At 43.6% G+C, this 24,736-nt stretch overlaps 1 protein-coding gene across 2 annotated transcripts in view; it reads left to right on the top strand.

Annotated features, from left to right (window-relative positions):
• LOC106607561 (rho-associated protein kinase 2) overlaps window positions 1-24,736 on the top strand; it is a 61,854-nt gene that overhangs the window by 11,730 nt on the left and 25,388 nt on the right. Inside the window, exons 4-11 of one of the 2 annotated variants that reach the window (XM_014204611.3) lie at window positions 1,977-2,068; window positions 9,062-9,221; window positions 11,301-11,385; window positions 14,837-14,916; window positions 14,991-15,039; window positions 15,126-15,261; window positions 17,037-17,128; window positions 17,620-17,866. In XM_014204611.3, coding sequence (XP_014060086.3) covers window positions 1,977-2,068; window positions 9,062-9,221; window positions 11,301-11,385; window positions 14,837-14,916; window positions 14,991-15,039; window positions 15,126-15,261; window positions 17,037-17,128; window positions 17,620-17,866 — 941 coding nt within the window. Of the gene's footprint in view, window positions 1-1,976; window positions 2,069-9,061; window positions 9,222-11,300; window positions 11,386-14,836; window positions 14,917-14,990; window positions 15,040-15,125; window positions 15,262-17,036; window positions 17,129-17,619; window positions 17,867-24,736 lie in introns of those variants that run through there. The other variant, XM_045720705.2, reaches the window with a different exon arrangement.

Genomic DNA, 24,736 nt, shown 5'->3' with positions numbered 1-24,736 from the left:
CTCTACCATAAGCCACCCCCAACGTCGTTTTAGAGAATTTGGCAGTACGTCCAACCGGCCACACAACCGCAGACCACTGATAACCATGACAGCCCAGGACCTCCACATCCGGCTTCTTCACCTGTCTGAGACCAGCTATCCGGACAGCTGAGGAAACTGTTTGTTTGCACAAACGAAGAATTTCTGCACAAACCTGTCAGAAACCGTCATAGGGAAGCTCACTGCGTGCTCGTTGTCCTCACCAGGGTCTTGACCTGACTGCAGTTCGGCGGACAACAAACACAATTTTATTTTATCGATGGCAATTTGAATGCACAGAGATACCGTGACAAGATCCTGAGGCCCATTGTCATGCCATTCATCCGCCGCCATCACCTCATGTTTCAACATGATAATGCACAGCCCCATGTCGCAAGGATCTGTTCACAATTCCTGAAAACTGAAAATGTGCCAGTTCTTCCATGGCCTGCATACTCACCAGACATGTCACCCATTGAACATGTTTGGGATGCTCTGGATCAATGTGTACGACAGCGTGTTCCAGTTCCCGCCAATATCCAGCAACTTCGCACAGCCATTAAAGAGGAGTGAGACAACATTCCACTGGCCACAATCAACAGCCTGATCAACTCTATGCGAAGGAGATGTGTCGCGCTCCATGAGGCCAATGGTAGTCACACCAAATACTGACTAGTTTTCTGATCCATGTCCCTACCTTTCTTTTAAGGTATATGTGACCAACAGAAGCATATCTGTATTCCCAGTCATGTGAAATCCATAGGTTAGGGCCTAATTAATTTATTTCAATTGACTGGTTTCCTTATATGAACTGTAACTCAGTAAAATAAAAATAAATTGTTTCATGTTGCATTTATATTTCTGTTCAGTGTATATATTTACACACTGAGGTTAATTTGATGATAATAATGCCCTTTTAGTGTAAGAGCTGTTTGAAAAGACCACCCGTTTTGGTGAGAGGGAGTTTTGGCCTGCCTGGTGACATCACGCCTGCCTGGTGACAAATTAGCTGAAGGTAGACAGCATAGTGGGTCAATTTCCGCAAACAACTAAGAGCATTGAAGCGTAATGACCCAGCCCAGTCCCACCAGTCAGCCCCCAGGTGAAGCCCACTTCCTGTTGACATTAGCAGCCCTGCCCCCCCGGGGGCCACGTCAACAACTGGCCCTTTCTGCTGCCGCACATCTGCTTTCTACTCCCCTTCCCCTCTGTTGATTTTTTTTTTTCTCTCACTTACTCCACTGTCATTCACACACACATGCACTCATTTATTCACGCTCAACACGTTGTTTACTGACTGACTCACTCACCAACTCACTCACTCTCGCCCTCTCATTCATCGATGACTTAATCCAGTCCCTCCCCATCTCCCTGTTTTGTCTCTCTCTCTCTCTGAGGGACAGGCTGTGTTTTTTTCCATGGTCTCTCATGTTTTCTAGTGGGACAGAAACTCACCCCTCCCTTCTTCCCTTGCTCCCTCCCTTCCTCATGGCTGAGGCTGGAATGTCCCACACGTGGCAGCCCAAACTGCCGCACCCCTCCGGCCCTGCACCCTGTGGCAGAGAGAGAGGCAGTAGTGTTGTTGACTTGTCTGGCCCAATTACCTCACTATCCTATTGCTTCATTACCCTATTGTGCTCCTGTGTGGCTTTATCTATCTCCATATCAGCAACTTACTGGATCTATTTTCTCTCAGTATCACTATTCCTACTGGCTGCAGTTAGACTCTGGTTCTACTGAGTGCTGCAGTGTTCATGAGGCAGTCTAGCCTGGTCAGTCAGTGGACTGTGGTCAGTCAGTGGACTGTGGTCAGTCAGTGGACTGTGGTCAGTCAGTGGACTGTGTCACTCCAGCTGTGTGGAGGAAAGTGGTGCTTTGCATTGTGTTCAGGTTGCGGTTGAGTGGCACTTTTGAGTGAATGAAAACTCTGACCGCGCCGTCCCATTGGCTATGTACAGGGAGGTGCATCTGGGAAGGAACGGCGTGGAGGAGATCAAGAGACACCCCTTCTTCAGGAATGACCAGTGGACCTTCCACACCATCCGACAGAGTAAGTGAGTGTGTGTGTTCATCATACATTGTGTATGTTTGTGTGTTCAGTCATACAGTGTGTGTGTGGTCATGTGTGCCAGTGCGCACCCGTAAGTGTATCCCTGTCTGTGTGTGCCTTTGCATCTGCCTATGTAACTCAACTTCCCATTTTCCTGATTTTACACGACATACTACAGTTCATTCCCATGTATGGGGCCATGAAGCATTAGCCTCCTCTTTGCTCTCTTTGGTCTATCAGCAAAAATGTAGTGGAACGAGTCTTTATACAGGGGGCACCGGTACTTTCGACCAGAGCCTTATGGGCCCTGGTCAAAAGTAGTGCACTATATAGGGAATGGGGTGCCATATGGAACACAGCCTGGGTGCTAGCAAATCAAATTAAACTTTATTTGTCACATGCGCCGAATACAACAAGTGTAGACTTTACCGTGAAATGCTTACTTACAAGCCCTTAACCAACAGTGCAGTTCAAGAAGAGTTAAGAAAGTCTACTAGGTAAATATTATCACAGTGCCATCCGTTTTGTCACCAAAGCCCCTTATACCACCCACCACTGCGACCTGTATGCTCTAGTCGGCTGGCCCTCGCTACATATTTGTCGCCAGACCCACTGGCTCCAGGTCATCTATAAGTCTATACTAGGTAAAGCTTCGCCTTATCTCAGCTCACCGGTCACGATAACAACACCCACACGTAGCACGCGCTCCAGCAGGTATATCTCACTGGTCATCCCCAAAGCCAACATCTCCTTTGGCCGCCTTTCCTTCCAGTTCTCTGCTGCCAATGACTGGAATGAATTGCAAAAATTGCTGAAGCTGGAGACTTATATTTCCCTCACTAACTTTAAACATCAGCTATCTGAGCAGCTAACCGATTGCTGCAGCTGTACATAGCCCATCTGTAAATAGCCCACCCAATCTACCTACCCATCCCCATATTGTTTGTATTTACTTTTCTGCTCTTTTGCACACCAGTATTTGTACTTGCACATCACCATCTGTTCGTCTATCACTCCAGTGTTAATTTGCTAAATTGTAATTACTTCGCTACTATGGCCTATTTATTGCCTTACCTCCTCACGCCATTTGCTCACACTGTGTATAGACTTTCTTTTTTTTCTATTGTGTTATTGACTGTATGCTTGTTTATTCCACGTGTAACACTGTGTTGTTGTTTGTGTCGCACTGCTTTGCTTTATCTTGGCCAGGTCGCAGTTGTAAATGAGAACTTGTTCTCAACTAGCTTACCTGGTTAAATAAAGGTGAAATAAATCAAATCAAATAAAAATAAAATGAAAAGTAATAATGAAATGTAACACAAGAATAACAATAACGAGTCTTTATACAGGGGGCACCGGTACCGAGTCAGTGTGCGGGGGTACAGGTCAGTTGAGGTAATTTGTACATAAACAGCGAGTAGCAGCAGTGAACAAAAGGGAGGGTTAATGTAAATTGTCCGGTGGCGATTTTTATTAATTGTTCAGCAGTCTTATGTCTTGGTGGTAGAAGCTGTTGAGGAGCCTTTTGGTCCTAGACTTGGCGCTCCGGTACCACTTGCCGTGCGGTAGCAGAGAAAACAGTCTATAACTTGGGTGACTGGAGTCTTTGACAATTTTATGGGCTTCCCTCTGACACCGCCTATTGTATAGTTCCTGGATGGCAGGAAGCTTGGCCCCAGTGATGTACTGGGCCATTTGCACTACCCTCTGTAGCACCTTACGGTCAGATGCCGAGCAGTTGGCATACCAGGCAGTGATGCAACCAGTCAGGATGCTCTCGATGGTGCAGCTGTAGAACCTTTTGAGGATCTGGAGACCCATGCCAAATCGTTTAATTCTCATGGGGGGAAAGCTTTTGTCGTGCCCACTTCACGACTGTCTTGGTATATTTGGACCATGATCGTTTGTTGGTTATGTGGACAAAAGGAACTTGAAACTCTCGACCTGCTCCACTACAGCCCTGTCGATGTAATGGGGGCCTGTTCGGCCCGCCTTGTCCTGTAGTCCACGATCAGCTCCTTTGTCTTGCTCACATTGAGGGAGAGGTTGTTGTCCTGGCACCACACTGCCAGTTCTCTGACGACCTCCCTATAGGCCGTCTCATCGTTGTCGGTGATCAGGCCTACCACTGTTGTGTTGTCAGCAAACTTAATGATAGTGTTGGAATCGTGTTTGGCCACACAGTTGTGGGTGAACAGGGAATACAGGAAGGGAATAAGTACACACCCCTGAGGGGCCCCAGTGTTAAGGATCAGCATGGCAGACGTGTTGTTTCCTACTCTTACCACCTGGGGGCGGCCCATCAGGAAGTCCAGGATCCAGTTGCAGAGGGAGGTGTTTAGTCCCAGAGTCCTTAGCTTAGTGATGAGCTTCATGGACACTATTGTGTTGAACACTGAGCTGTAGTCAATGAACAGCATTCTCACAGAGGTGTTCCTTTTGTCCAGGTGAGAAAGGGCAGTGTGGAGTGTGATTGAGATTGCGTCATCTGTGGATCTGTTGGGGTGGTATGCGAATTGGATTGGGTCTAGGGTTTTGGGGGATGCTGTTGATGTGAGCCATTACCAGCCTTTCAAAGCACTTCATGGCTACCGACGTGAGTGCCACGGGGCGGTAATCATTTAGACATGTTACCTTCGCTTCCTTGGGCACAGGGACTATGGTGGTCTACTTGAAACAGGTATTACAGACTCGGTCAGGGAAAGGGTGAAAATGTCAGTGAAGACACTTGACAGTTGGTCCGCGCATGCTTTGAGTACACGTCCTGGTAATCCGTCTGGCCCAGCAGCTTTGTGAATGTTGACAGTTTAAAGGTCTTGTTCACATCGGCTACAGAGAGCATTATCACAGTCATCCAGAACAGCTGGTGCTGTTGTGCATGCTTCAGTGTTGCTTGCCTCGAAACGAGCACAAAAGGCATTTAGCTCGTCTGGTAGGCTCGCGTCACTGGGCAGCTCGCGTCTGGGTTTCCCTTTGTAATCTGTAATAGTTTTCAAGCCCTGCCATCCGACGTGCGTCAGAGACGGTGTAGTAGGATTCAATCTTAATCCTGTATTGACGCTTTGCTTGTTTGATGGTTCATCAGAGAGCATAGCGGGATTTCTTATAAGCGTCCTGATTAGTCTCCTGCTCATTGAAAGCGGCAGCTTTTGCCTTTAGCTTGATGCGGATGTTGCCTGTAATCCATGGCTTCTGGTTGGGATATGTACGTACAGTCACTGTGGGGATGACGTCGTGGATGCACTTATTGATGAAGCCGATGACTGAGGTTGTGTACTCCTCAATGCTATTGGATGAATCCCGGAACATATTCCAGTCTGTGCTAGCAAAACAGTCCTGTAGTGTAGCATCTGCGTCATCTGACGACTTCCGAATTGAGCGAGTCACTGGTACTTTCCTCTTGAATTTTTGCTTGTAAGCAGGAATCAGGAGGATATAATTATGGTCAGATTTGCCAAATGGAGGGCGGGGGAGAGCTTTGTATGCATCTCTGTGTGTGGAGTAAAAGTGGTCTAGGATTTTTTTTTTCTCTGGTTGCACATGTGACATGCTGGTAAAAATGTGGTAAAACTGATTTAAGTTTGCCTGCATTAAAGTCCCTGGCCACTAGAAGCGCCGCTTCTGGATGAGCATTTTCTTGTTTGCTTATGAATGTGGTCTTAGTGCCCGCATCAGTCTGTGGTGGTAAATAGACGGCTACGAATAATATAGATGAGAACTCTCTTGGTAGATATTGTGGTCTACAGCTTATGATAAGGTACTCTACCTCAGGCGAGCAATACGTCGAGACGACTTTAATATTAGCCATCGCGCACCAGCTGTTATCGACAAATAGACACACACCCCCCCCCCCCTCGTTTTACCAGAGGTAGCATCTCTGTTCTGCCGGTGCATGGAAAATCCCGCTAGCTCGATATTGTCCGTATCGTCGTTCAGTCAAGTCTCTGTGAAATATAAGATGTTACAGTTTTTGATGTCCCATTGGTAGGATAATCTTAATCATAAGCCATCAATTTTATTTTCCAATGATTGTACATTAGCAAGAAGAACGGATGGCAGTGGGAGTTTACTCGCTTGCCTACGAATTCTCAGAAGGCTGCCCGATCTGCGGCCCCTTTTCCTGCGTCTTTTCTTCACTCAAAAGGCGTGGATCTGGGCCTGTTCCAGTGAAAGCAGAATATCCTTCTTGTCGGACTTGTTAAAGGAAAAAGTTTCTTCCAGTCCGTGGTGATTAATCGCTGTTCTCATGTCCAGAAGTTATTTTCGGTCATAAGAGACAGTATGTACACAATATGTACACAATAAGTTTTTAAAAAGTTACGCAAAAAAAAACTAACAAAATAGCAGAATTGTTGGGAGAATGTAAAACGTCAGCCATGTTCTTAGGCTGATGCATCCCTGCCCCATGATTGCATGATTGAGGGGAGGTGGAGGGAGGGAAGGGGTGGAGAGGGTGTCGGTAGCCACTCTGGGGGCGGGCTGGGTTGGATTGGGGTAATGAGAGGGGATGCCCCAGAACCGCTGCACCAGGCCCCAGATCAGATTCGAGGTACGGTCGCTCCTTCCTCTCTCCACTCTCACTGTGGCCACAGCTGCCTGTCATTAGCCTACCCGCTATCAGAGAGCATGCTGGGTAAGCAGCACCGTAATTGGCCTCCGCAGAGCTAGAGCGGCATCTCTTTCTCCAATCTCACCGCACAACTCTTTTTTTTCTCTTTCTTTCTTTATCACTCACTCTCTGTATCCATATATCTTTCTCTCCTGTCTTTCATCCATCCATCTCTTGATCTCTCCCTACTGAGGGTCTGTCTTAAACTTGCTTATCTTTGCCTGGAGGCAGAACAGATCCTGTTGAAGAAAGGGGATTCAATAAGGCGGCTTAGTTTCCTGCAGAGCAGGCTTACTTTTTCAGCTTTCGCCTCCTGGCCCTTATAACTTATTTCTGTCCGCCTGCTCTGCAGCCAGGGACCTTTAAAAGAGCAGCAAAAGAAGGAGAGTTGGTTCTATCTCTCCTGGAGTGTGTTTAGGCTGCATGTGTGAAAGGCAACAGTGTGTGTTGGGACACAAAGCGGGTACTGTAGGGGGAGAGAGGAGTGGCGGGTCTGGCGTCAGTTCGCTCTCTTCTCGCCAGCTCGCTCACACACACACACACACACACACACACACACACACACACACACACACACACACACACACACATTCTATACACAATTAGAAAATCCCAAACTATATTGTGAAAATAACCACACACTGATTGAGAATTGGAGGAGCTGATGGTTAGCTCTGTGTTAACCTGTTGGGGCTAGGGGGCAGTATTGAGAATTTTGAAAAAAATATGTGCTCATTTTTAACTGCCTCCTACACCAACTCAGAAGCTAGGATATGCATATTATTACCAGATTTGGATAGAAAACACTCTGAATTTTCTAAAACTGTTTGAATGGTGTCTGTAAGTATAACAAAACTCATATGGCAGGCAAAAACCTGAGAAAAACAAAATAATTTTGTGGCTGTACTATTTTTTCGAGTAATTGCTAATAGATCACACAGTGACAAAGGATTCATTTCGCACTTCCTACGGCTTCCACTAGATGTCAACGATCTTTATAAAGTCGTTTTAAGCGTCTATGATGAACAGAGACCGGATGACAAGGAAGAGAAGTTGACCTCCCTGGGATGTCCTCACTTCATTATTGCCCGCACCTGCGCATTCATGTGAGTTCATGTGAGGCGAGACATTTTTCAAAAACGTTTTTCAAGACACAGGAGAGGTCGGGTTGAAACATTACTGATGTTTCACGTTAAAAATGGGCCTAAAGAGTGATGCTAAACAACGTTTGACATGTTTGAACGAACGTAAATAGATTATTTTTTTTACTTTTCGTCGTGACTTTCCCCCCGCCCTACTTTTGAGGAGCCTACCGAAGCGCTATCAACATGGAATAACTTGGAGTTATTTGGACATACATTATGAACTTTGTCTAAAGAAACCACATTTGTTGTGGACCTGGGATTCCTGGAAGTGCCAATGGATGAAGATAATCAAAGGTAAGGGATTATTGACAATAGTCTTATTGATATTAGATGGTGCTAACCTGTATATCCTAGCCTATTGTTCTTAGCACAGCACCCCGTTTATTGCAAAGTGTGATTTCCCAGTAAAGTTATTTTGAAATCTGGCAATGCAGTAGCATTTACGAAATGTTAAACTATAATTATTTGAATGACAATATTATAATTTACCAATGTTTTCGAATAGTAATTTTGTAAATTGTAAAGTTGATCCACCGGAAGCATTTGAGGGGAAAAAAATTCTGAATTTCACCGCTACTGTAAAATGCTGTTTTTGGATATAAATATGAACTTGATGGAACAAAAAATGCATGTATTGTATAACATAATATCCTAGGAGTGTCATCTGAGGAAGATTGTCAAAGGTTAGTGCATAATTTTAGCTGGTTTTCTGCTTTTGGTGACGCCTGTCTTTGAATTGACAAAACATTACACACAGCTATTTTCAATGTACTCTCCTAACATAACCTAACTTTATGCTTTCGCCGTAAAGCCTCTTTGAAATCGGACAATGTGATTGGATTTAGGAGATGTTTATCTTTCAAATGGTGAAAAATAGTTGATAGTTTGAGAAATTGAAATTATTAGATTCTTGCAGTTTTGAATTTCCCGCCCTGGTCTCTTGACAATAAATTCCAATACCGGGATAAGATCAATCTTGATTGACACCAATTTTAGCACTGAGCTGAGTTGGTTGATTTTAGACATATTTTAATCAGCTATGTCTCCCTCTCCCTTCTCTACCCAAACCCACACTATTTCCACCCCTTTTCTATCCTCTCACGCTCACACACACACTCTGCTTCTTTATGACTCTGCATCTCTCTCTCTCTCACTCTGCCTCTCTCCCTCTCTGCCCCATCTCCCCCTCTCTGCTTCTCCCGCTTCCTCTCTGCCTCCCTCTCGCTCTCCCTTCTTCAGCCGTGGCCCCAGTAGTACCAGAGCTGAGCAGTGACATAGACACCAGTAACTTTGACGAGATTAAGGATGACAAAGGCGACGTGGAGACCTTTCCCACACCAAGGGCCTTTGTGGGCAACCAGCTGCCATTCGTGGGCTTCACCTACTTCAAGGAAGACCAGTAAGACTAATTGGTTTCTATCTATTCTGAGAGTTAAGTTTAGTGTCCATACAGTGTCTGTGTACATTCATGTTAGTGTTATATTTAGCTTCAACAAGTGTGCCAGTTATCTAGGAATCTGGTTTGGTTTTCTAAATTTACATTGGAATGAGTCTGCTGGGTGTTTTTTAGGGTGTTTTTGTAAGACTCTCTGTACTGTGCAGAAAATGTGCTTAAGGTCATGTCTGTGCCTACAGCTGTAGAGAGAGGAAATGAAAGAGGGAGAGAGTGAAAGAAAGAAGGTAGAGAGTTCTATGTTGAATTGTAACACTGTTTTAACCTGTTGGGGCTACAGGTTAGCAATGAACCCCGAGCCGGGATTGCTAACAAGGCTGGAAATTCAAAACATCAAAAATCTAATAATTTCAATTTCTCAAACAATCAACTATTTTACACAATTTAAATGATAAACATCTCCTTAATCTAACCACATTGTTCGATTTTCAAAGAGGCTTTACGGCAAAAGCATAAAGTTAGATTATGTTAGGACAGTACATAGTCACAAAAGTACAAACATCCATTTTCAATTCAAGGTCAGGCGTCACCAAAAGCAGAAACCAGCTTGAATTATGTACTAACTTTTGTCAATCTCCATCAGATGACACTCCTAGGACATTATGTTATACAATACATGCATTTTTTGTTCCATCAAGTTCATGTTTATATCCAAAAACAGCATTTTACAGTAGCGTGAAATTCAGATTTTTTTCTTCTCTGAAATGCTTCCGGTGAACATAACAAAATTACTATTCGAAAACATTGGTAAATTATAATATTGTCATTCAAAGAATAATATATTATCATCTCGTAATTGCTACCGAATGGCCAGATCTCAAAATAACTTTACTGGGGAATCACATTTTGCAATAAACGGGGTGCTATGCTAAGAACAACAGGCTATGCTATACAGTTAGCATCATCTAAAATCGATAATAACATTGTAAATACCCCCTTACCTTTGATTATCTCCATCAGAAGGCAGGATCCCAGGTCCGGAAGGCATTCCAGGTCCGGAACAAATGTGGTTTCTTTTGACAAAGTTCATCATTTATGTCCAAATAACACCAAGTACTTAGCGTTCATTATGCTCCCACAAAACGTGGTGGGGGGCTGGTAAAATCACGCCGAAAAGCAAAAAAAAACCTAGTAAATAATCTATTTATGTTCGTTCAAACATGTCAAATGTTGTTTAGCATTAATCTTTTGGTCCATTTTTAACGTTAAACATCAGTAATATTTTCACACAACCTATCCTATGTCTAGATAAAAAATGATGACAAACTCACGTTTCTCAGATTTATGCGCAGGCGCAAAAAAATGAAGTGATGACATGTCAACTTCCTTGGATTCTAATTTGCTCTCTGTTTATCATAGACGCTTCAAACAACTTTATAAAGATCGTTGACATCTAGTGGAAGCCGTAGGTGTTGCGAAATGAATCCTTTCTCACTATGGTATCTATAAAACAATGACACTAAATAGTACAGTCACAAAATGCACATTTTTTTGGATCTATTTTTCACAGGTTTTTGCCTGCAATATGAGTTTTGTTATACTTACAGACACCATTCAAACTGTTTTAGAAAATTCAGAGTGTTTTCTATCCGAATGTGTTAATAATATGCATATCCTAGCTTCTGAGTTGGTGTAGGAGGCAGTTAAAAATGGGCACATATTTTTTTCAAAATTCTCAATACTGCCCCCGAGCCCCAACAGGTTTTAAGCCAGTCGTACCCACTGCGTCAGTACTTTACACTGCCTCCTTGTTCCAATAGCCCTTTTAATAAAGCCACTAAGCTCATGATAAAAGTCTGTTCTTATGCTCACGATCATAATCATTGAATGGGAATTGTAGAGCTGGACTCTGAGCTGGGTGGGTTCTTTGTTGGACAGGATGTGTTATGGGGCGGGATACGGGCTTGGGTACTCAGAGGGCGAGGAAGGTTGGCATTGAGGTTGGCATGGCTGGCAAGGCACCTCAGGTAAAGCCAGTTTAAAGACCTCTCTCCTCCCTCTCTCTTGCTTCTCCTTCTCTAACAGGCTGCTGAGAGGTGGGAATAAAGGGATATCTGTGGAGGACTGTAAGGATAGCTCTGAGGAAAAAGAGGACAGCATCGAAGGAGAGGTAGGTTGTTGCATTGTTGCGTACGTACATGCATGCATTTGTGGGTTTGTTTTTAAAACAATAAGGGAAGACGTGTGCTCAGAAGGGACAAGACTGACATTTGAGTACAAATTCAATATTGAAATGGTCGGTGCAACGTAGTAGCTCTCAAGACAGACCAATGGAATAGAACACTCAGACAGACAGACTGAAAAGAACGCTGAGACATACTGACTTCTCGGATGACTCAAATACAACCAAGTTCACTCTAGCCTTTTGGGGGCCCTAAGTGAGATTTGGTTGCCCCTCCCTACACTTTTTGCCATGGGGCGGAGAGAAAATGTTGCAATTTTCTAACAAATTTCATGCAATTCTACTCATTTGGCAATGGGGCAGAGATAAAAAATATATATATTTTTTACAGCTAATTCCCTGTAATTCTACTCATTTTGCCATGAGGTGGAGAGACATTTTTTCAGTTTTAAAGTTAATTACCTGCAATTCTACACATTTTGCTATGACTTATGCAATGTTAATGATATCTGAGTGAAAGTGACTAAGAAATCAATGGGGGACCCCTGGAGGTCAGGGCCCCTGGGCACGTGTCCTGAGTGTGGGGCAAGCGGCCTGGAGCCCTAAGCGACCGCTTATGTCGCTTATCCCTGGAGCCGTTTCTGAGTTCACTAAACAGGTGCCTCACAAACCCGACAAAAATACAAGGCCTACCCTGATTTGATGATACTTTATGGCAAGTTATGAAGAAGAGATACTGTTCTATAACAGTCTCTAAAATCTGCCCTAGATGTTACGTTTTAGTCATTTAGCAGATGCTCTTATCCAGAGTGCATACATTTCATACTTTTTTTTCTCTTCTCCGTACTGGTCCCCCGTGGGAATCGAATCCGCAACCCTGGCGTTGCAAGCACCATGTTCTACCGAGTGAGCCACACGGGACCATGTTGACCAACTAACCTATAAAGGACTGAGAAACAACGTGACAATGAGTCTCAGGAAAGCCAAAGCCAATTTCTTTCTCAATATCATCAATGAAGCAAAAGGGAACAGCAAGGTCATATGGAAAAATATTAACAAACTCACTGAGAAAGATCATGCCGAGTCTACAACTGAAAGTCAATGGCTTCAGGACAACAGCTCAATCATCGCACCCACCTTTAATGACTATTTCATTGACTCAGTCCTAGAGCTGGGCCAAAAGTTCACCCCAAGAGACCTGTCCATGATCCCCAGCAATGAAAGCCATTCCATTTTTTGTTGTTGTCCACCAGTGAGGTAAAGGTCAAGAAAATGCTCTCCTCACTCAAACTCTAAAGCAAAAGATGTGTTTGGTCTTGATACTGTATTTCAAAAAAAGTACAGTGAGTCTAACCACCCCAATTACCCAGATAGTCAAGTTATCAATGCAAGAAAGTTCATTCCCAAAAGCATGGAAGACAGCCATCTTGAACCCCTGTACATAGAGTTGAAGTCGGAAGTTTACATACAGCTTAGCCAAATACATTTAAACTCAGTTTTTCACAATTCCTGACATTTAATTCTAGTAAAAATTCCCTGTCTTAGGTCAGTTAGGATCACCACATTATTTTAAGAATATGAAATATCAGAATAATAGTAGAGAGAATGATTGATTTATTTCATCTTTTATTTCTTTCATCACATTCCCAGTGGGTCAGAAGTTTACATACACTCAATTAGTATTTGGTAGCATTGCCTTTAAATTGTTTAACTTGGGTCAAACGTTTTGGGTTGCCTTCCACATGCTTCCCACAATAAGTTGGGTGAATTTTGGCCCATTCCTCCTGACAGAGCTGGTGTAACTGAGTCAGGTTTGGAGGCCTCCTTGCTTGCACACGATTTTTTCAGTTCTGCCCACACATTTTCTATAGGATTGAGGTCAGGGCTTTGTGATGGCCACTCCAATACTTTGACTTTTGTTGTCCTTAAGCCATTTTGCCACATCTTTGGAAGTATGCTTGGGGTCATTGTCCATTTGGAAGACCCATTTGCGACCAAGCTTTAACTTCCTGACTGATGTCTTGAGATGTTGCTATTTTCACTGTGGGAATTATGGGCGCAGTAGCTGGTGGTGGCGCGAAAGGGCTGGGTTTTGATGAATAAATAAATGGTTGGCTTGACCCCTCACTGGCCGATCAGAACCTGTTACATGACTAAGTATGTGGTTTCTCCAAGTTGTGTATTTACAGTCTTTTATGCATTATGTTGTCATCAACTCCAATTTGAATGTTAGTCCGTTATAGCCTAGTTTGTTAAATAGTCTACAGCAGTAATGGGCAACATTGATGTGGGTGGGGGCCACAAAAAATCTGAACCCATTATGAGGGGCCGCAGTGCCCAAATAAACATTTGGCATAATGGAACAGTCTTACAGATCGCATTCACACTTCTCCAAAGATAGGAGACGGCTCCTAAATTCCATTGCGTGTGAACTAGACATTTTCATAAAGCCAGGATGAGCAATCATTTGAACAAGTTTTTAAAAAATAAAACCAAAAAACAATCAAACGTTTTTTTTCTTCCAACAACACTATATTTCTAAATAGCTTGGGGTCAGAAGCAAGATATATTAAAATCGACGGGATAAAAAAGACAAAGGATTGCTGTTAAACCAGCCTTAGTTATAGCCTATAGGCCTAGGGTAAGGGGAGACTATGGAGGGCTTGGTTTTTAATCGTATGAAATAGAAAAGCAATTGTTACAGGAAAATACGTTTTAAATACAAGGGTCACCAGCATCATCTCATCTCTCGTTTCACGATGGGCATATGGACACGGGTAGCCTACGTGGAAGGGTTTTTACACACGCCCAAAACAGGAGCTGGCTAAAATAATGTAGGCCTTCACAATACAAAGAAAAAAAGGGGATGTCTGCTCAAGGTTTTGCTGCTCCCAAACTTGATCTTTTAATAAAGCTTTGGTGATTTAAGATTTATTTCAAAGCAGTCTCACGAGTCAAATCCTTTATTGATAGACTTGGCTACTTGGTGAACGCATTCGGCAGGACAAAAAAACAGCCTTCATCGAAGGGAGGCTATTTGCTTGGTTTTTAACCAAATGAAATCAAATGGAAAAAAAACATGAGTTTTTTTATGTTTATTAATACGAGTGTTACCAGCACAAAGATCACATCTCCTCTCTTGTTCCATGGGCATTAGGGCATTGTGCATCACAGCTGGATAGGTTGCGCTTCCTCTCACAAAATCCATGCCGTTACCAACCGCGTTACCGCTAAGACCTTCTTTTCATTGTTCTTAAATGGTCACTTTTTGTCAGAAAGACAGACACAATAGAACTATCTGACAGACAAACTAGAACTCTAATACAAACTAAATATAATTCTGTCTGACAGACATATTGACACTTGAGTGTGCATCTGGTGAGCTCCATGTTAGTGTGTGTACTTAACTCTACCCCCTCTCCTCTTTTATTCCGATCAGCTACAAAATAAACTCCATTGTCTGGAGGAGCAGCTCAACCATGAGATGCAGGCCAAAGACGACCTGGAGCACAAGTGCAAGTACGGCTCACCTCAGAACAAACACACAAGCACACACACCACACACACACTCACACATGCTCCTCTCTCCCCAGGACTACCACTAGTCGTCTAGAGAAGCTGGTCAAAGAGCTCGACGAGGAGGTGAGACTAGCAATGTCCAATAGAGTTAATGGTCAGTAATATTTTGACTATGTACATCACGCATGAACCCTTCCTGGTCCCTGTAGATGAGCAGCAGGCAGAGAGTGGAGTCATCTCTGAGGCAGCTGGAGAGAGAGAGGGCCCTGCTGCAGCACCAGAGTCCTGAGAACCTCCGCAGGGTGGAGATGGAGGCAGACAGGAAATGCAGCCTCGAGAATGAGCGTAAGCTAAGCCCAGTATACTGATTATAATGAGTTTGTAATGAGCTTATAATGCATTGAAAGACTTGTCATAAGCATGTATAACTGGCTCTTGTTTTATTATCACTTTACAGTGATCCTAACTATTACTTGCATTTGTGTAATTTTAACATTCCTTCACAGATACAATAACAAGGGCTTGTGCATGCTTATTACAAATCAATACATTTTATCTGTTGGCTTTAATGCCAGGCACCACATCCTAATAGTGATTTTTTTAAATCATATCACAATACATTTTTACCAGTTGAATGTAGACACAAATATAATACTTTTTGTATACAATATGCAAATGACGTCATATCTCATTAAATATGCACATATTTGCATATCACACAAATACATTTTTCTGGACACTGGATGAAGTCAGCCTAAATATTTTGGTTTCATTTCGTTTAGACACTCCAGGACTAGATTTATACAGAAGAGATTATGGATAAATACTTTTTTCATCTTTCCATCTGTAAAATTCTAAAGCCATTTTTGGCGAATTGTTCCAAGAAAATGTTATCTAGAATACAAATGTAACAACATATCAACAATTCCCTTTGAGTAAGTCTGGAGAATGTATCTAAGGATAACTACACAAACTGTGGTGACTGTAGATTATTCTGAAACTGAGAAAAATGTGTTGGCGTGTGGGAAGTCTGACTTGCGAGAAATCGAATTTAGCCTACCAATCGACAAATGCCTATTTTGACCATCATCTCTTCACTATCTCTTCAAAGTAAGTTACTTTATAGTCCAGTTTCTAACATTCTCTATGAAATGGGTTTGACAATAATGTGTGATTAAATGTAGTGAGCTTTTAAATGATAGATGTATGTCCATTTAAAAGTTGTTAAAATTCATGAAATGTTGATTACGGTGGTATGATAAACTAAAGAAAATATGCATTTACATTATGTTTGTTTACTTTTTCAAGGTACTCATTAAAGGACCAAAATACCAAAAACATCACAAAATTGGTTAGTAACGTACATTTTTGCCTGTGGTGCCTGGCCATTAAAGATATTTTTTGTTTTGTTTCGTTCCACTGTTCCGACCAGCAAAAGAAAGCTCTGAACCGATTTGAACCCTAAAAAAGTACCGGTTTATATTGTCCCTTTCTGTTCCTTTTTTAAACTGTGAACTCAACTTTTTTTTTTTTTACATGTAGCTAATTAAATTACTTCACCAATCAGTGCAGATAGAGCAGGCAAGCTAGTTGTTTACATGCGTGACGGACAGACAAGTGGAGCCTATGGCGCAAGATGCGACTGAAATGCTGCAGGTGGGGAGAGAACGAGAGAGGATTGAGGAAGGGGCTTGATGCGCTGGGCATCTTGTTATAACATGCATTATATGAATTAGGTTCACATAATTATACTTAGGAGGAGAGGCTGCTATGGAGGAACTTTGAATGTCCTTTGTGATAGCTAGCTAACAAGCTTGTGTGGGAATTTAAAAACACATCTTCAAATCAAAGTTTATTTGTCACGTGCGCCGAATACAACAGGTCTACGTAGACCTTACAGAAATGCTTACTTACAGGCTCTAACCAATAGTGCAGCGTTTAAAGTTTTTAAATCAAACGTGAAGAATGATAACTATGCTTATAGTAACCTTAACTAGCATTAAAAAGTGAATCCCTCCGGTGCACGTTTTGGTTTTTGCCTTAGCACTACACAGCTGATTCAAATAACCAACTCGTCACCAAACTGAGATTGTTTTAATCCATTCCATGACCATGTCTAGTTAACAGCCTGCGGGACCAGCTTGAAGAGCTGAAGAGGAGGAACCAGAACTCTCAGATCTCCAATGAGAAGAACATCCACCTGCAGAGACAGGTGAGGGAGAGCGAGCTTGTATGCATGCATTCCTTTGAATAAGTATGCTTCACTATCTTGTGATTTTCAGATCACAGAAATTAGTGTTTTTTGCTTTCTTAACCCAACCTGTTGAGAAACACAAACACACACAAACTCCATGAGGGGATGTAAGCTTGGGTGCCTTGCTCAAGGGCACAACGACAGGAGTTGGCTTCTAAAATACAAAGAATATATGATAGCCGACCAGGAATGGACTGACTACTTTCACTTTATTGAATACAAAAATGAAGAAATTAACATCATACAAATTGCATAGAAAATATCATAAGAAAACACTTACTTAGGCACAATACGTAAATAAATAAATATTCAGCTTTTTCTTATTTCTCGATGTATCGTTATAAATGTTACTTTAAAAACATTTAACAACTACAGTTATTGTACAGTCGAACAGCAGCGGTAGAGTGGCATTTCTCAGGCGGTTCCTTCTCTCCATCTATATCTCTCAGCTGGAGGAGGCAACAGCGGTGCTAGCCGAGGAGCAGGAGGCGGCGGGGCGGCTGCGGAGAAGCCAGTCAGAGGCCCAGAAGCAGGCCCAGGCCCTGGAGTTCAACCTCAGGGAACTGGTGGACAACTGCACCCAGCTGGAGAACGCCAAGATGGGCCTGGAGCAGCAGCTGATGGGCCTGCAGGCTGACCTGGAGGCCGAGAGGAGGGACCGCAGCCTAGGGACAGAGGTTATACTGGACCTGCAGGGTGAGACTGGGGCTGGGGCTGGAGCAAGGGTTGTCAGATCGGCAGAGTTTGCACTTTTACTTTACTTCAAAGTAAAAGTGCAAACTATTTACTGACTTTATTGTCCCCATGGGGAATTTTGTTTCAGTGTCATGTACACGTTTAAATAGAAAACAAATTGACAAAACAACTTTCATAACAGATACATACCAATAAAAAGAGACTAGCCTGCTGGTTTACTGGGTCGATAGGAACATTAGCCCGAGCTATTTAGGAAGGATATCACACCTGGCACAAATTATTGTCTAGTTCTGTTTTTCCTGCCGAGGGGTGCCCTATTCCTGCGCCCAGAGGGGAGTAGTTCAAAGTCCGGGTACAGGGGGTGGCTTGGGTCTAAAACGATTTTGTGAGCCTTGCGGAGGGCCCTGACCTTAAAGATCTCATCCAGGCCTGTCTGTTTGACTCCAAGTACCTTGCTTGCTGTGGTGATAATCCTTCTCAGCATATTTCTCTGGCTGACAGTGGCATTGCCAAACCAACAAACAATACAAAAAGTTAAAATATTCTCAATGAAAGGTTTGTAAAAACAGAGTCAGTATAGTACAGTGTACATTAAAAGATACCAGCTTTTTGAGAAAGTTGTCACGTCCTGACCATAGAAAGTTTTTATTTTTCTATGGTAGAGTAGGTCAGGGCGTGACAGAGGGTTTTGTCTAGTTTATTTATGTCCATGTTGGTTCTAGTTTATTTTTTCTATGTTGGGGGGTTTTGTCTAGTTTATGTATTTCTATGTGGTGTTCTAGTTGTATTTCTATGTTGTTTTTTGGGATGATCTCCAATTAGAGGCAGCTGGTCATCGTTGTCTCTAATTGGGGATCATATTTAAGTGGGGTTTTTTCCCACTTGGGTTTGTGGGAGATTATTTTGAGTAAGTGTATTTTGCACCTCTTTGTCATGGTTTGTTGTTTTGTTTATTCGTATGTCTTGCATAGTTTCACAGTTATAATAAATATGTGGAACGATACACACGCTGCGCCTTGGTCCCATTCTTCAGACAGCCGTGACAGAATCTCCCACCACCAACGGACCAAGCAGCGTGGTCAGGAGGACTGGACCTGGGAGGAAATCCTGGATGGGGCAGAACCCTGGACAAGGCCCGGGGAGTATCGCCGTCCAAAGGAGGAGATTGAAACAGCGAGAGCAGAACGGCGATATTACGAGGCGTTATACCATCAAGGCAAGCAGGCAGAGACAGCGAGAGAGGAATGGCGACAATACGAGGAACTAGCACGGCAACGACGGAAGCCCGAGAGGCAGCTCCAAAAAAACATTGGGGGGGCACACGGGGAGTTTGCTGGAGTCAGGTTTGGGACCTGAGCCAACTCCTCGTGCTTACCGTGGAGAGCTGAGGGGTGAACCAGAGCCAGTCAGGGAGACGAGTGAGGAACTCGACGCAAGATTCCGGAGAGAGGTGGTGGCATTGGGAGCGCTGCAGGAGCGGGCGTGCTGAGGAGCGTGACACCAGTCCGGTGTCATATGCACCAGTTTCACGCATCTGGCCTTCAGTGCGCCTCCCCAGTCTGGTACGTCCTGTGTCTCCTCCACGCACTCGCTTGAGGGAGCGTGTGACCTGTCAGGCACCATGTTTTGCGGAGATACGCACGGTGTCTCCAGTGCGCATTCACAGCCCAGTGCGTCCTGTGCCAGCACCTCACACTTGCTGGGCTAAAGTGAGCATCCAGCCAGGACGGATTGTGCCAGCCCTACGCTCCAGACCTCCAGTGCACCTCCACAGCCCAGTACGCCCTGTGCCTGCTCCTCGTACTCGCCCTGAAGTGCGTGTCACCAATCTGGCGCCACCTGTGCCAGCCCCACGCATCAGGCCTCCAGTGCGCCTGCCCAGTCCGGGGTGTCCTGTTCCTGCTCCCCGCACTCGCCCTGAAGTGCGTGTTACCAGTCTTGCGCCACCTGTGCCAGCCCCATGCATCAGGCCGGGGTGTCCTGTTCCTGCTCCTCGTACTCGCCCTGAAGTGCGTGTCACCAGTCTGGCGCCACCTGTGCCAGCCCCACGCATCAGGCCTCCAGTGCGCCTGCCCAGTCCGGTGTGTCCTGTTCCTGCTCCACGCACTCGCCCTGAGGTGCATGTTACCAGAGCTTCCGGCGACAGTTCCCAGTCCGGAGCCTCCTGAGGCGGCCCGCGGTCCGGAGCCTCCTGAGGCGGTCCGGAGACTCCGGCGATGATCCACGGTCCGGTGACACGAAAGCGGGGGATCAGCTAGCGGAGCTGGGGCTACGCCCCGAACCGGAGCCGCCTCCTATGCTGGCGGATAAGCAGGATGTGAGGGTTCTTTGTTCTGCGCTAGAGCCGCCATCGACATTAGATACCCACCCTAACCCTCCCTGTTTTTTTTTGTTGTTGTTTGGGGTTGTGCGTTCGGAGTCCGCACCTTTGGGGGGGGGGGGGGGTACTGTCACATCCTGACCATAGAAAGCTTTTATTTTTCTATGGTAGAGTAGGTCAGGGTGTGACAGAGGGTTTTGTCTAGTTTATTTATGTCATTTAGTAAGTTCACCATTCTAGTTTCTTTTTTCAATGTTGGGGGGTTTTGTCTAGTTTATGTATTTCTATGTGGGGTTCTAGTTGTTATATTTCTATGTTGTTTTTTGGGGGGATGATCTCCAATTAGGGGCAGCTGGTCATTGTCTCTAATTGAGGATCATATTTAAGTGGTTGTTTTTCCCACCTGGGTTTGTGGGAGATTATTTTGAGTAAGTGTATGTTGCACCTCTTCGTCACGGTTTGTTGTTTTGTTTATTAGTTTATTTGTATGTCTTGCATAGTTTCACAGTTATAATAAATATGTGGAATGATACACACGCTGCACCTTGGTCCCATTCTTCAGACAGCCGTGACAAAAGTACAGTCTCTGTTGGCTCTTTTTGTAGATCAGGTCTGTACATTTACTCCACTGAAGCTTATTGTCCAAGAGGACACCCAGATATTTGTATTCCTCTACAATTTCTATGTTCTGATCTCTGATAGATGTTGCAGAGGTACAGTTGAAGTCGGAAGTTTACATACACTTAGGTTGTAGTCATTAAAACTCGTTTCTTGTTAACCTCCTAGGACATTATGTTATACAATACATGCATGTTTTGTTCAATCAAGTTCATATTTATATCAAAAACCAGCTTTTTACATTAGCATGTGACGTTCAGAACTAGCAAACTTCCGGTGAATTTACTAAATTACTCACGATAAACGTTCACAAAAAACATAATTATTTTAAGAATTATAGATACAGAACTCCTTTATGCAATCCCTATGTCCGATTTTAAAATAGCTTTTCTGGTGAAAGCACATTTTGCAATATTCTGAGTAGATAGCCCGGCCATCATGGCTAGCTATTTTGACACCCACCAAGTTTGGCACTCACCAAACTCAGATTTACTATAAGAAAAATTGGATTACCTTTGCTGTTCTTCGTCAGAATGCACTCCCAGGACTTCTACTTCAACACCCAATGTTATTTTGGTTCCAAATAATCCATAGTTATATCCAAATAGCGGCGTTTTGTTCTTGCGATCAAGACACTATCCGAAGGGTGACGCGCCAGCGTGTATCGTGACAAAAAAATTCAAAATATTCCATTACCGTACTTCGAAGCATGTCAAACGCTGTTTAAAATCCATTTTTATGCGATTTTTCTCGTAAAATAGCGATAATATTCCGACCGGGAGACGTCGTTTTCGTTCAAAGACTGAAAATGTAAAATGGACTCTTCACGTGCACGAACGCCCCCGTTTCATTGTTCTCAGATCGACCACTATCCAAACGCGCTACTGTTTTTCAGCCAGGGACTGCAGAGTCATCATTCCCCGTTCTGGCGCCTTCTGAGAGCCTATGGGAGTCTTAGAAAATGTCACGTTACAGCAGAGATCCTCTGTTTTCGATAAAGAGGCTATAGAAGGCCAAGAAATGGTCAGAGAGGGCACTTCCTGTTTAGAATCTTCTCAGGTTTTGGCCTGCCATATGAGTTCTGTTATACTCACAGACACCATTCAAAAAGTTTTAGAAACTTTAGGGTGCTTTCTATCCAAATCAAATTATATGCATATTCTAGTTTCTGGGCAGGAGTAATAACCAGATTAAATAGGGTACGTTTTTTATCCGTCCGTGAAAATACTGCCCCCTATCCTAAACAGGTTAACAAACTATATTTTTGGCAAGTTGGTTAGGACATCTACTTTGTGCATGACACAAGTAATTGTTCCAACAACGTTTACACATAGATTGTTTCACTTATAATTCACTGTATCACAATTCCAGTGGGTCAGAAGTTTACATACACTAAGTTGACTGTGCCTTTAAACAGCTTGGAAAATTCCAGAAAATGATGTCATGGCTTTAGAAGCTTCTGATAGGCTAATTGATTTCATTTGAGTCAATTGGAGGTGTACCTGTGGCTGTATTTCAAGGCCTACCTTCAAACTCAATGCCTCTTTGCTTGACATCATGGGAAAATCAAGAGAAATCAGCCAAATCTCAGAAAATAAATTGTAGACCTCCACAAGCAATTTCCAAACGCCTGAAGGTACCACGTTCATCTGTACAAACAATAGTACACAAGTATAAACACCATGGGACCACGTAGCCGCATTCCACTCAGGAAGGAGACGAGTTCTGTCTCCTAGAGATGAACGTACTTTGGTGCGAAAAGTGCAAATCAATCCCAGAACAACAGCAAAGGACCTTGTGAAGATGCTGGAGGAAACAGGTACAAAAGTATCTATATCCACAGTAAAACAAGTCCTATATCGACATAACCTGAAAGGCCGCTCAGCAAGAAAGAAGCCACTGCTCCAAAACCGCCATAAAAAAGCTACGGTTTGCAACTGCACACAGGTTTTTTTAGAAATGTCCTCTGGTCTGATGAAAAAAAATAGAACTGTTTGGCCATAATGACCATCGTTATGTTTGGAGGAAAAGGGGGAGGCTTGCAAGCCGAAGAACACCATCCCAACCATGAAGCACGGGGGTGGCAGCATCATGTTGTGGGGTGCTTTGCTGCCATATTCTGACATTTCATATTCTTGAAATAAAGTGGTGATCTAACTGACCTAAGACAGGGAATTTTTGCTAGGATTAAATGTCAGGAATTGTGGAAAACTGAGTTTAAATATATTTGGCTAAGGTGTATGTAAACTTCCGACTTCAACTGTGGGTGTTGTACACTTCCTGAAGTCTATGCACCTTCTCTTTGGTCTTGTTGGTATTGCGGACCAAGTGTGATTCGTCACACCACTATACAAAGTCATTTAGGACCGGGTCATGGTGTTCCTCGTCGTCATACAACAGGGTGATCGAGGCAGTGTCATCAGTGAACTTAACGAGGTGTCTGTCAGGATGGGAACTAGTACAACTATTAGTGTACAGGAGTGGGGACCAAAAACACATCCCTGATGAGAGCCTGTGTTGGTGTGTATGTCTGACACGTGGGGACCTATTTTGACTCACTGTGCCCTCTGTCTCAGGAAGTCCAACAGCCGCAAAACTAGCCCCCCATCTAAGGAGATGTCCTGAATGAGTCTCTGTGGCAGAATGTAAGGCTGGATTGTGTTGAAGGCAGAAGAAAAGTCAACAAACAAAATCCTGACATTGGATTTGGCACACTCTAGATGTCTACAGACCATGTTGAGAAGAGTAAGAATGACATCATCCACTCCTCTGCTTGGCTGATAGGCAAACTGAAATGGGTCGAGGAGCTTCTGGGTGTCGCTGAGAACATGACTTTTCACAATTTTCTCAAGGCATTTCATTACTAAGGATGTCAAGGCGACCGGGTGGTAGTCATTCAGCACAGAGGGATTAGATGCTTTAGGAATTTGGTATAATTATTGAGTTTTTCCACAAAAATGGCACGTGTTGCTGGTCGAGCGAGGATTGGAAAATGTCTGTTAAAACACTGGCCAATTGTTCAGCACAGTGCTTTAACACATGTCCACTTATTTAGTCTGGGCCTGGGCTTTTGTGTGCGTTACATCCCCTGAACAACTTCGAAACATCAGCCTGTTTAACAACAACCCTCTCAAACATTTGTAATGATGCTTCCATTTGTTTTACCTCTGACACAAAGTTGTCTGGTTCAAATCTTGAGAAGAAAACATTCAGTTCATTAGCCATGTTCTGGCCCTCATGTCTCCCAAGGTCTGCACTGGGTTTCTCCCCCATCTATGTGGGGGGTGTTAGCCATGGATTTAATCCCTTGCCAGGCCACCCTTGAGTTCCCTGAGGAGAGGGTACTCTCCACCCTTTGCTTGTATGCCTCCTTGTCCACCGGTATGTCTTTTGATCTCACGTTGTACATCTCTTAAAGCCTGTCTATCACCCTCAGCATAAACCGCCTTCTTCCTATTAAGTAGTGATTTTAGATTTTTTTTATACCCAAGACTTGTTAGGGAAGATTTTACAGGTTTTAGTAGGCACAACTGACTCAACACAGAAGTTTACATAGTCTGAAACAACATCTGTGAGTACATCAAGATCAGAGCTGCTGTCCTCAAATACCTCCCACATAGTACAGTCAAAACACCCCTGGAGACAAGTGATACTGTTGTCGTTTCAGATCTGGATAGGTTTAACTGTGGGCACTTTGGAACCATTCCGTTGGTTCCAATGTGACATGAGGGGCAGGGTTGCACTTTTGGAACCATTCCATTGGTTCTATTACACTAGGCAAGTTTAACCAAGCATAAATAGGATAAAGAGGTATGCCTGGGAGTATGTCACCCTTATAGATGGACTCTGTTTTGGAAAATTTGGTAACATTGGTCTTTGTGTTCATTCAGGGGATGCCGCTACATGATTTCAGAAAGGCCTGTTTCAAATTG

Source organism: Salmo salar, chromosome 06 (assembly GCF_965601325.2).
Source record: "Salmo salar chromosome 06, fSalSal1, whole genome shotgun sequence".
Lineage (NCBI taxonomy): Eukaryota > Metazoa > Chordata > Actinopteri > Salmoniformes > Salmonidae > Salmo > Salmo salar.
This window is presented reverse-complemented; position numbering and strand designations above follow the sequence as displayed.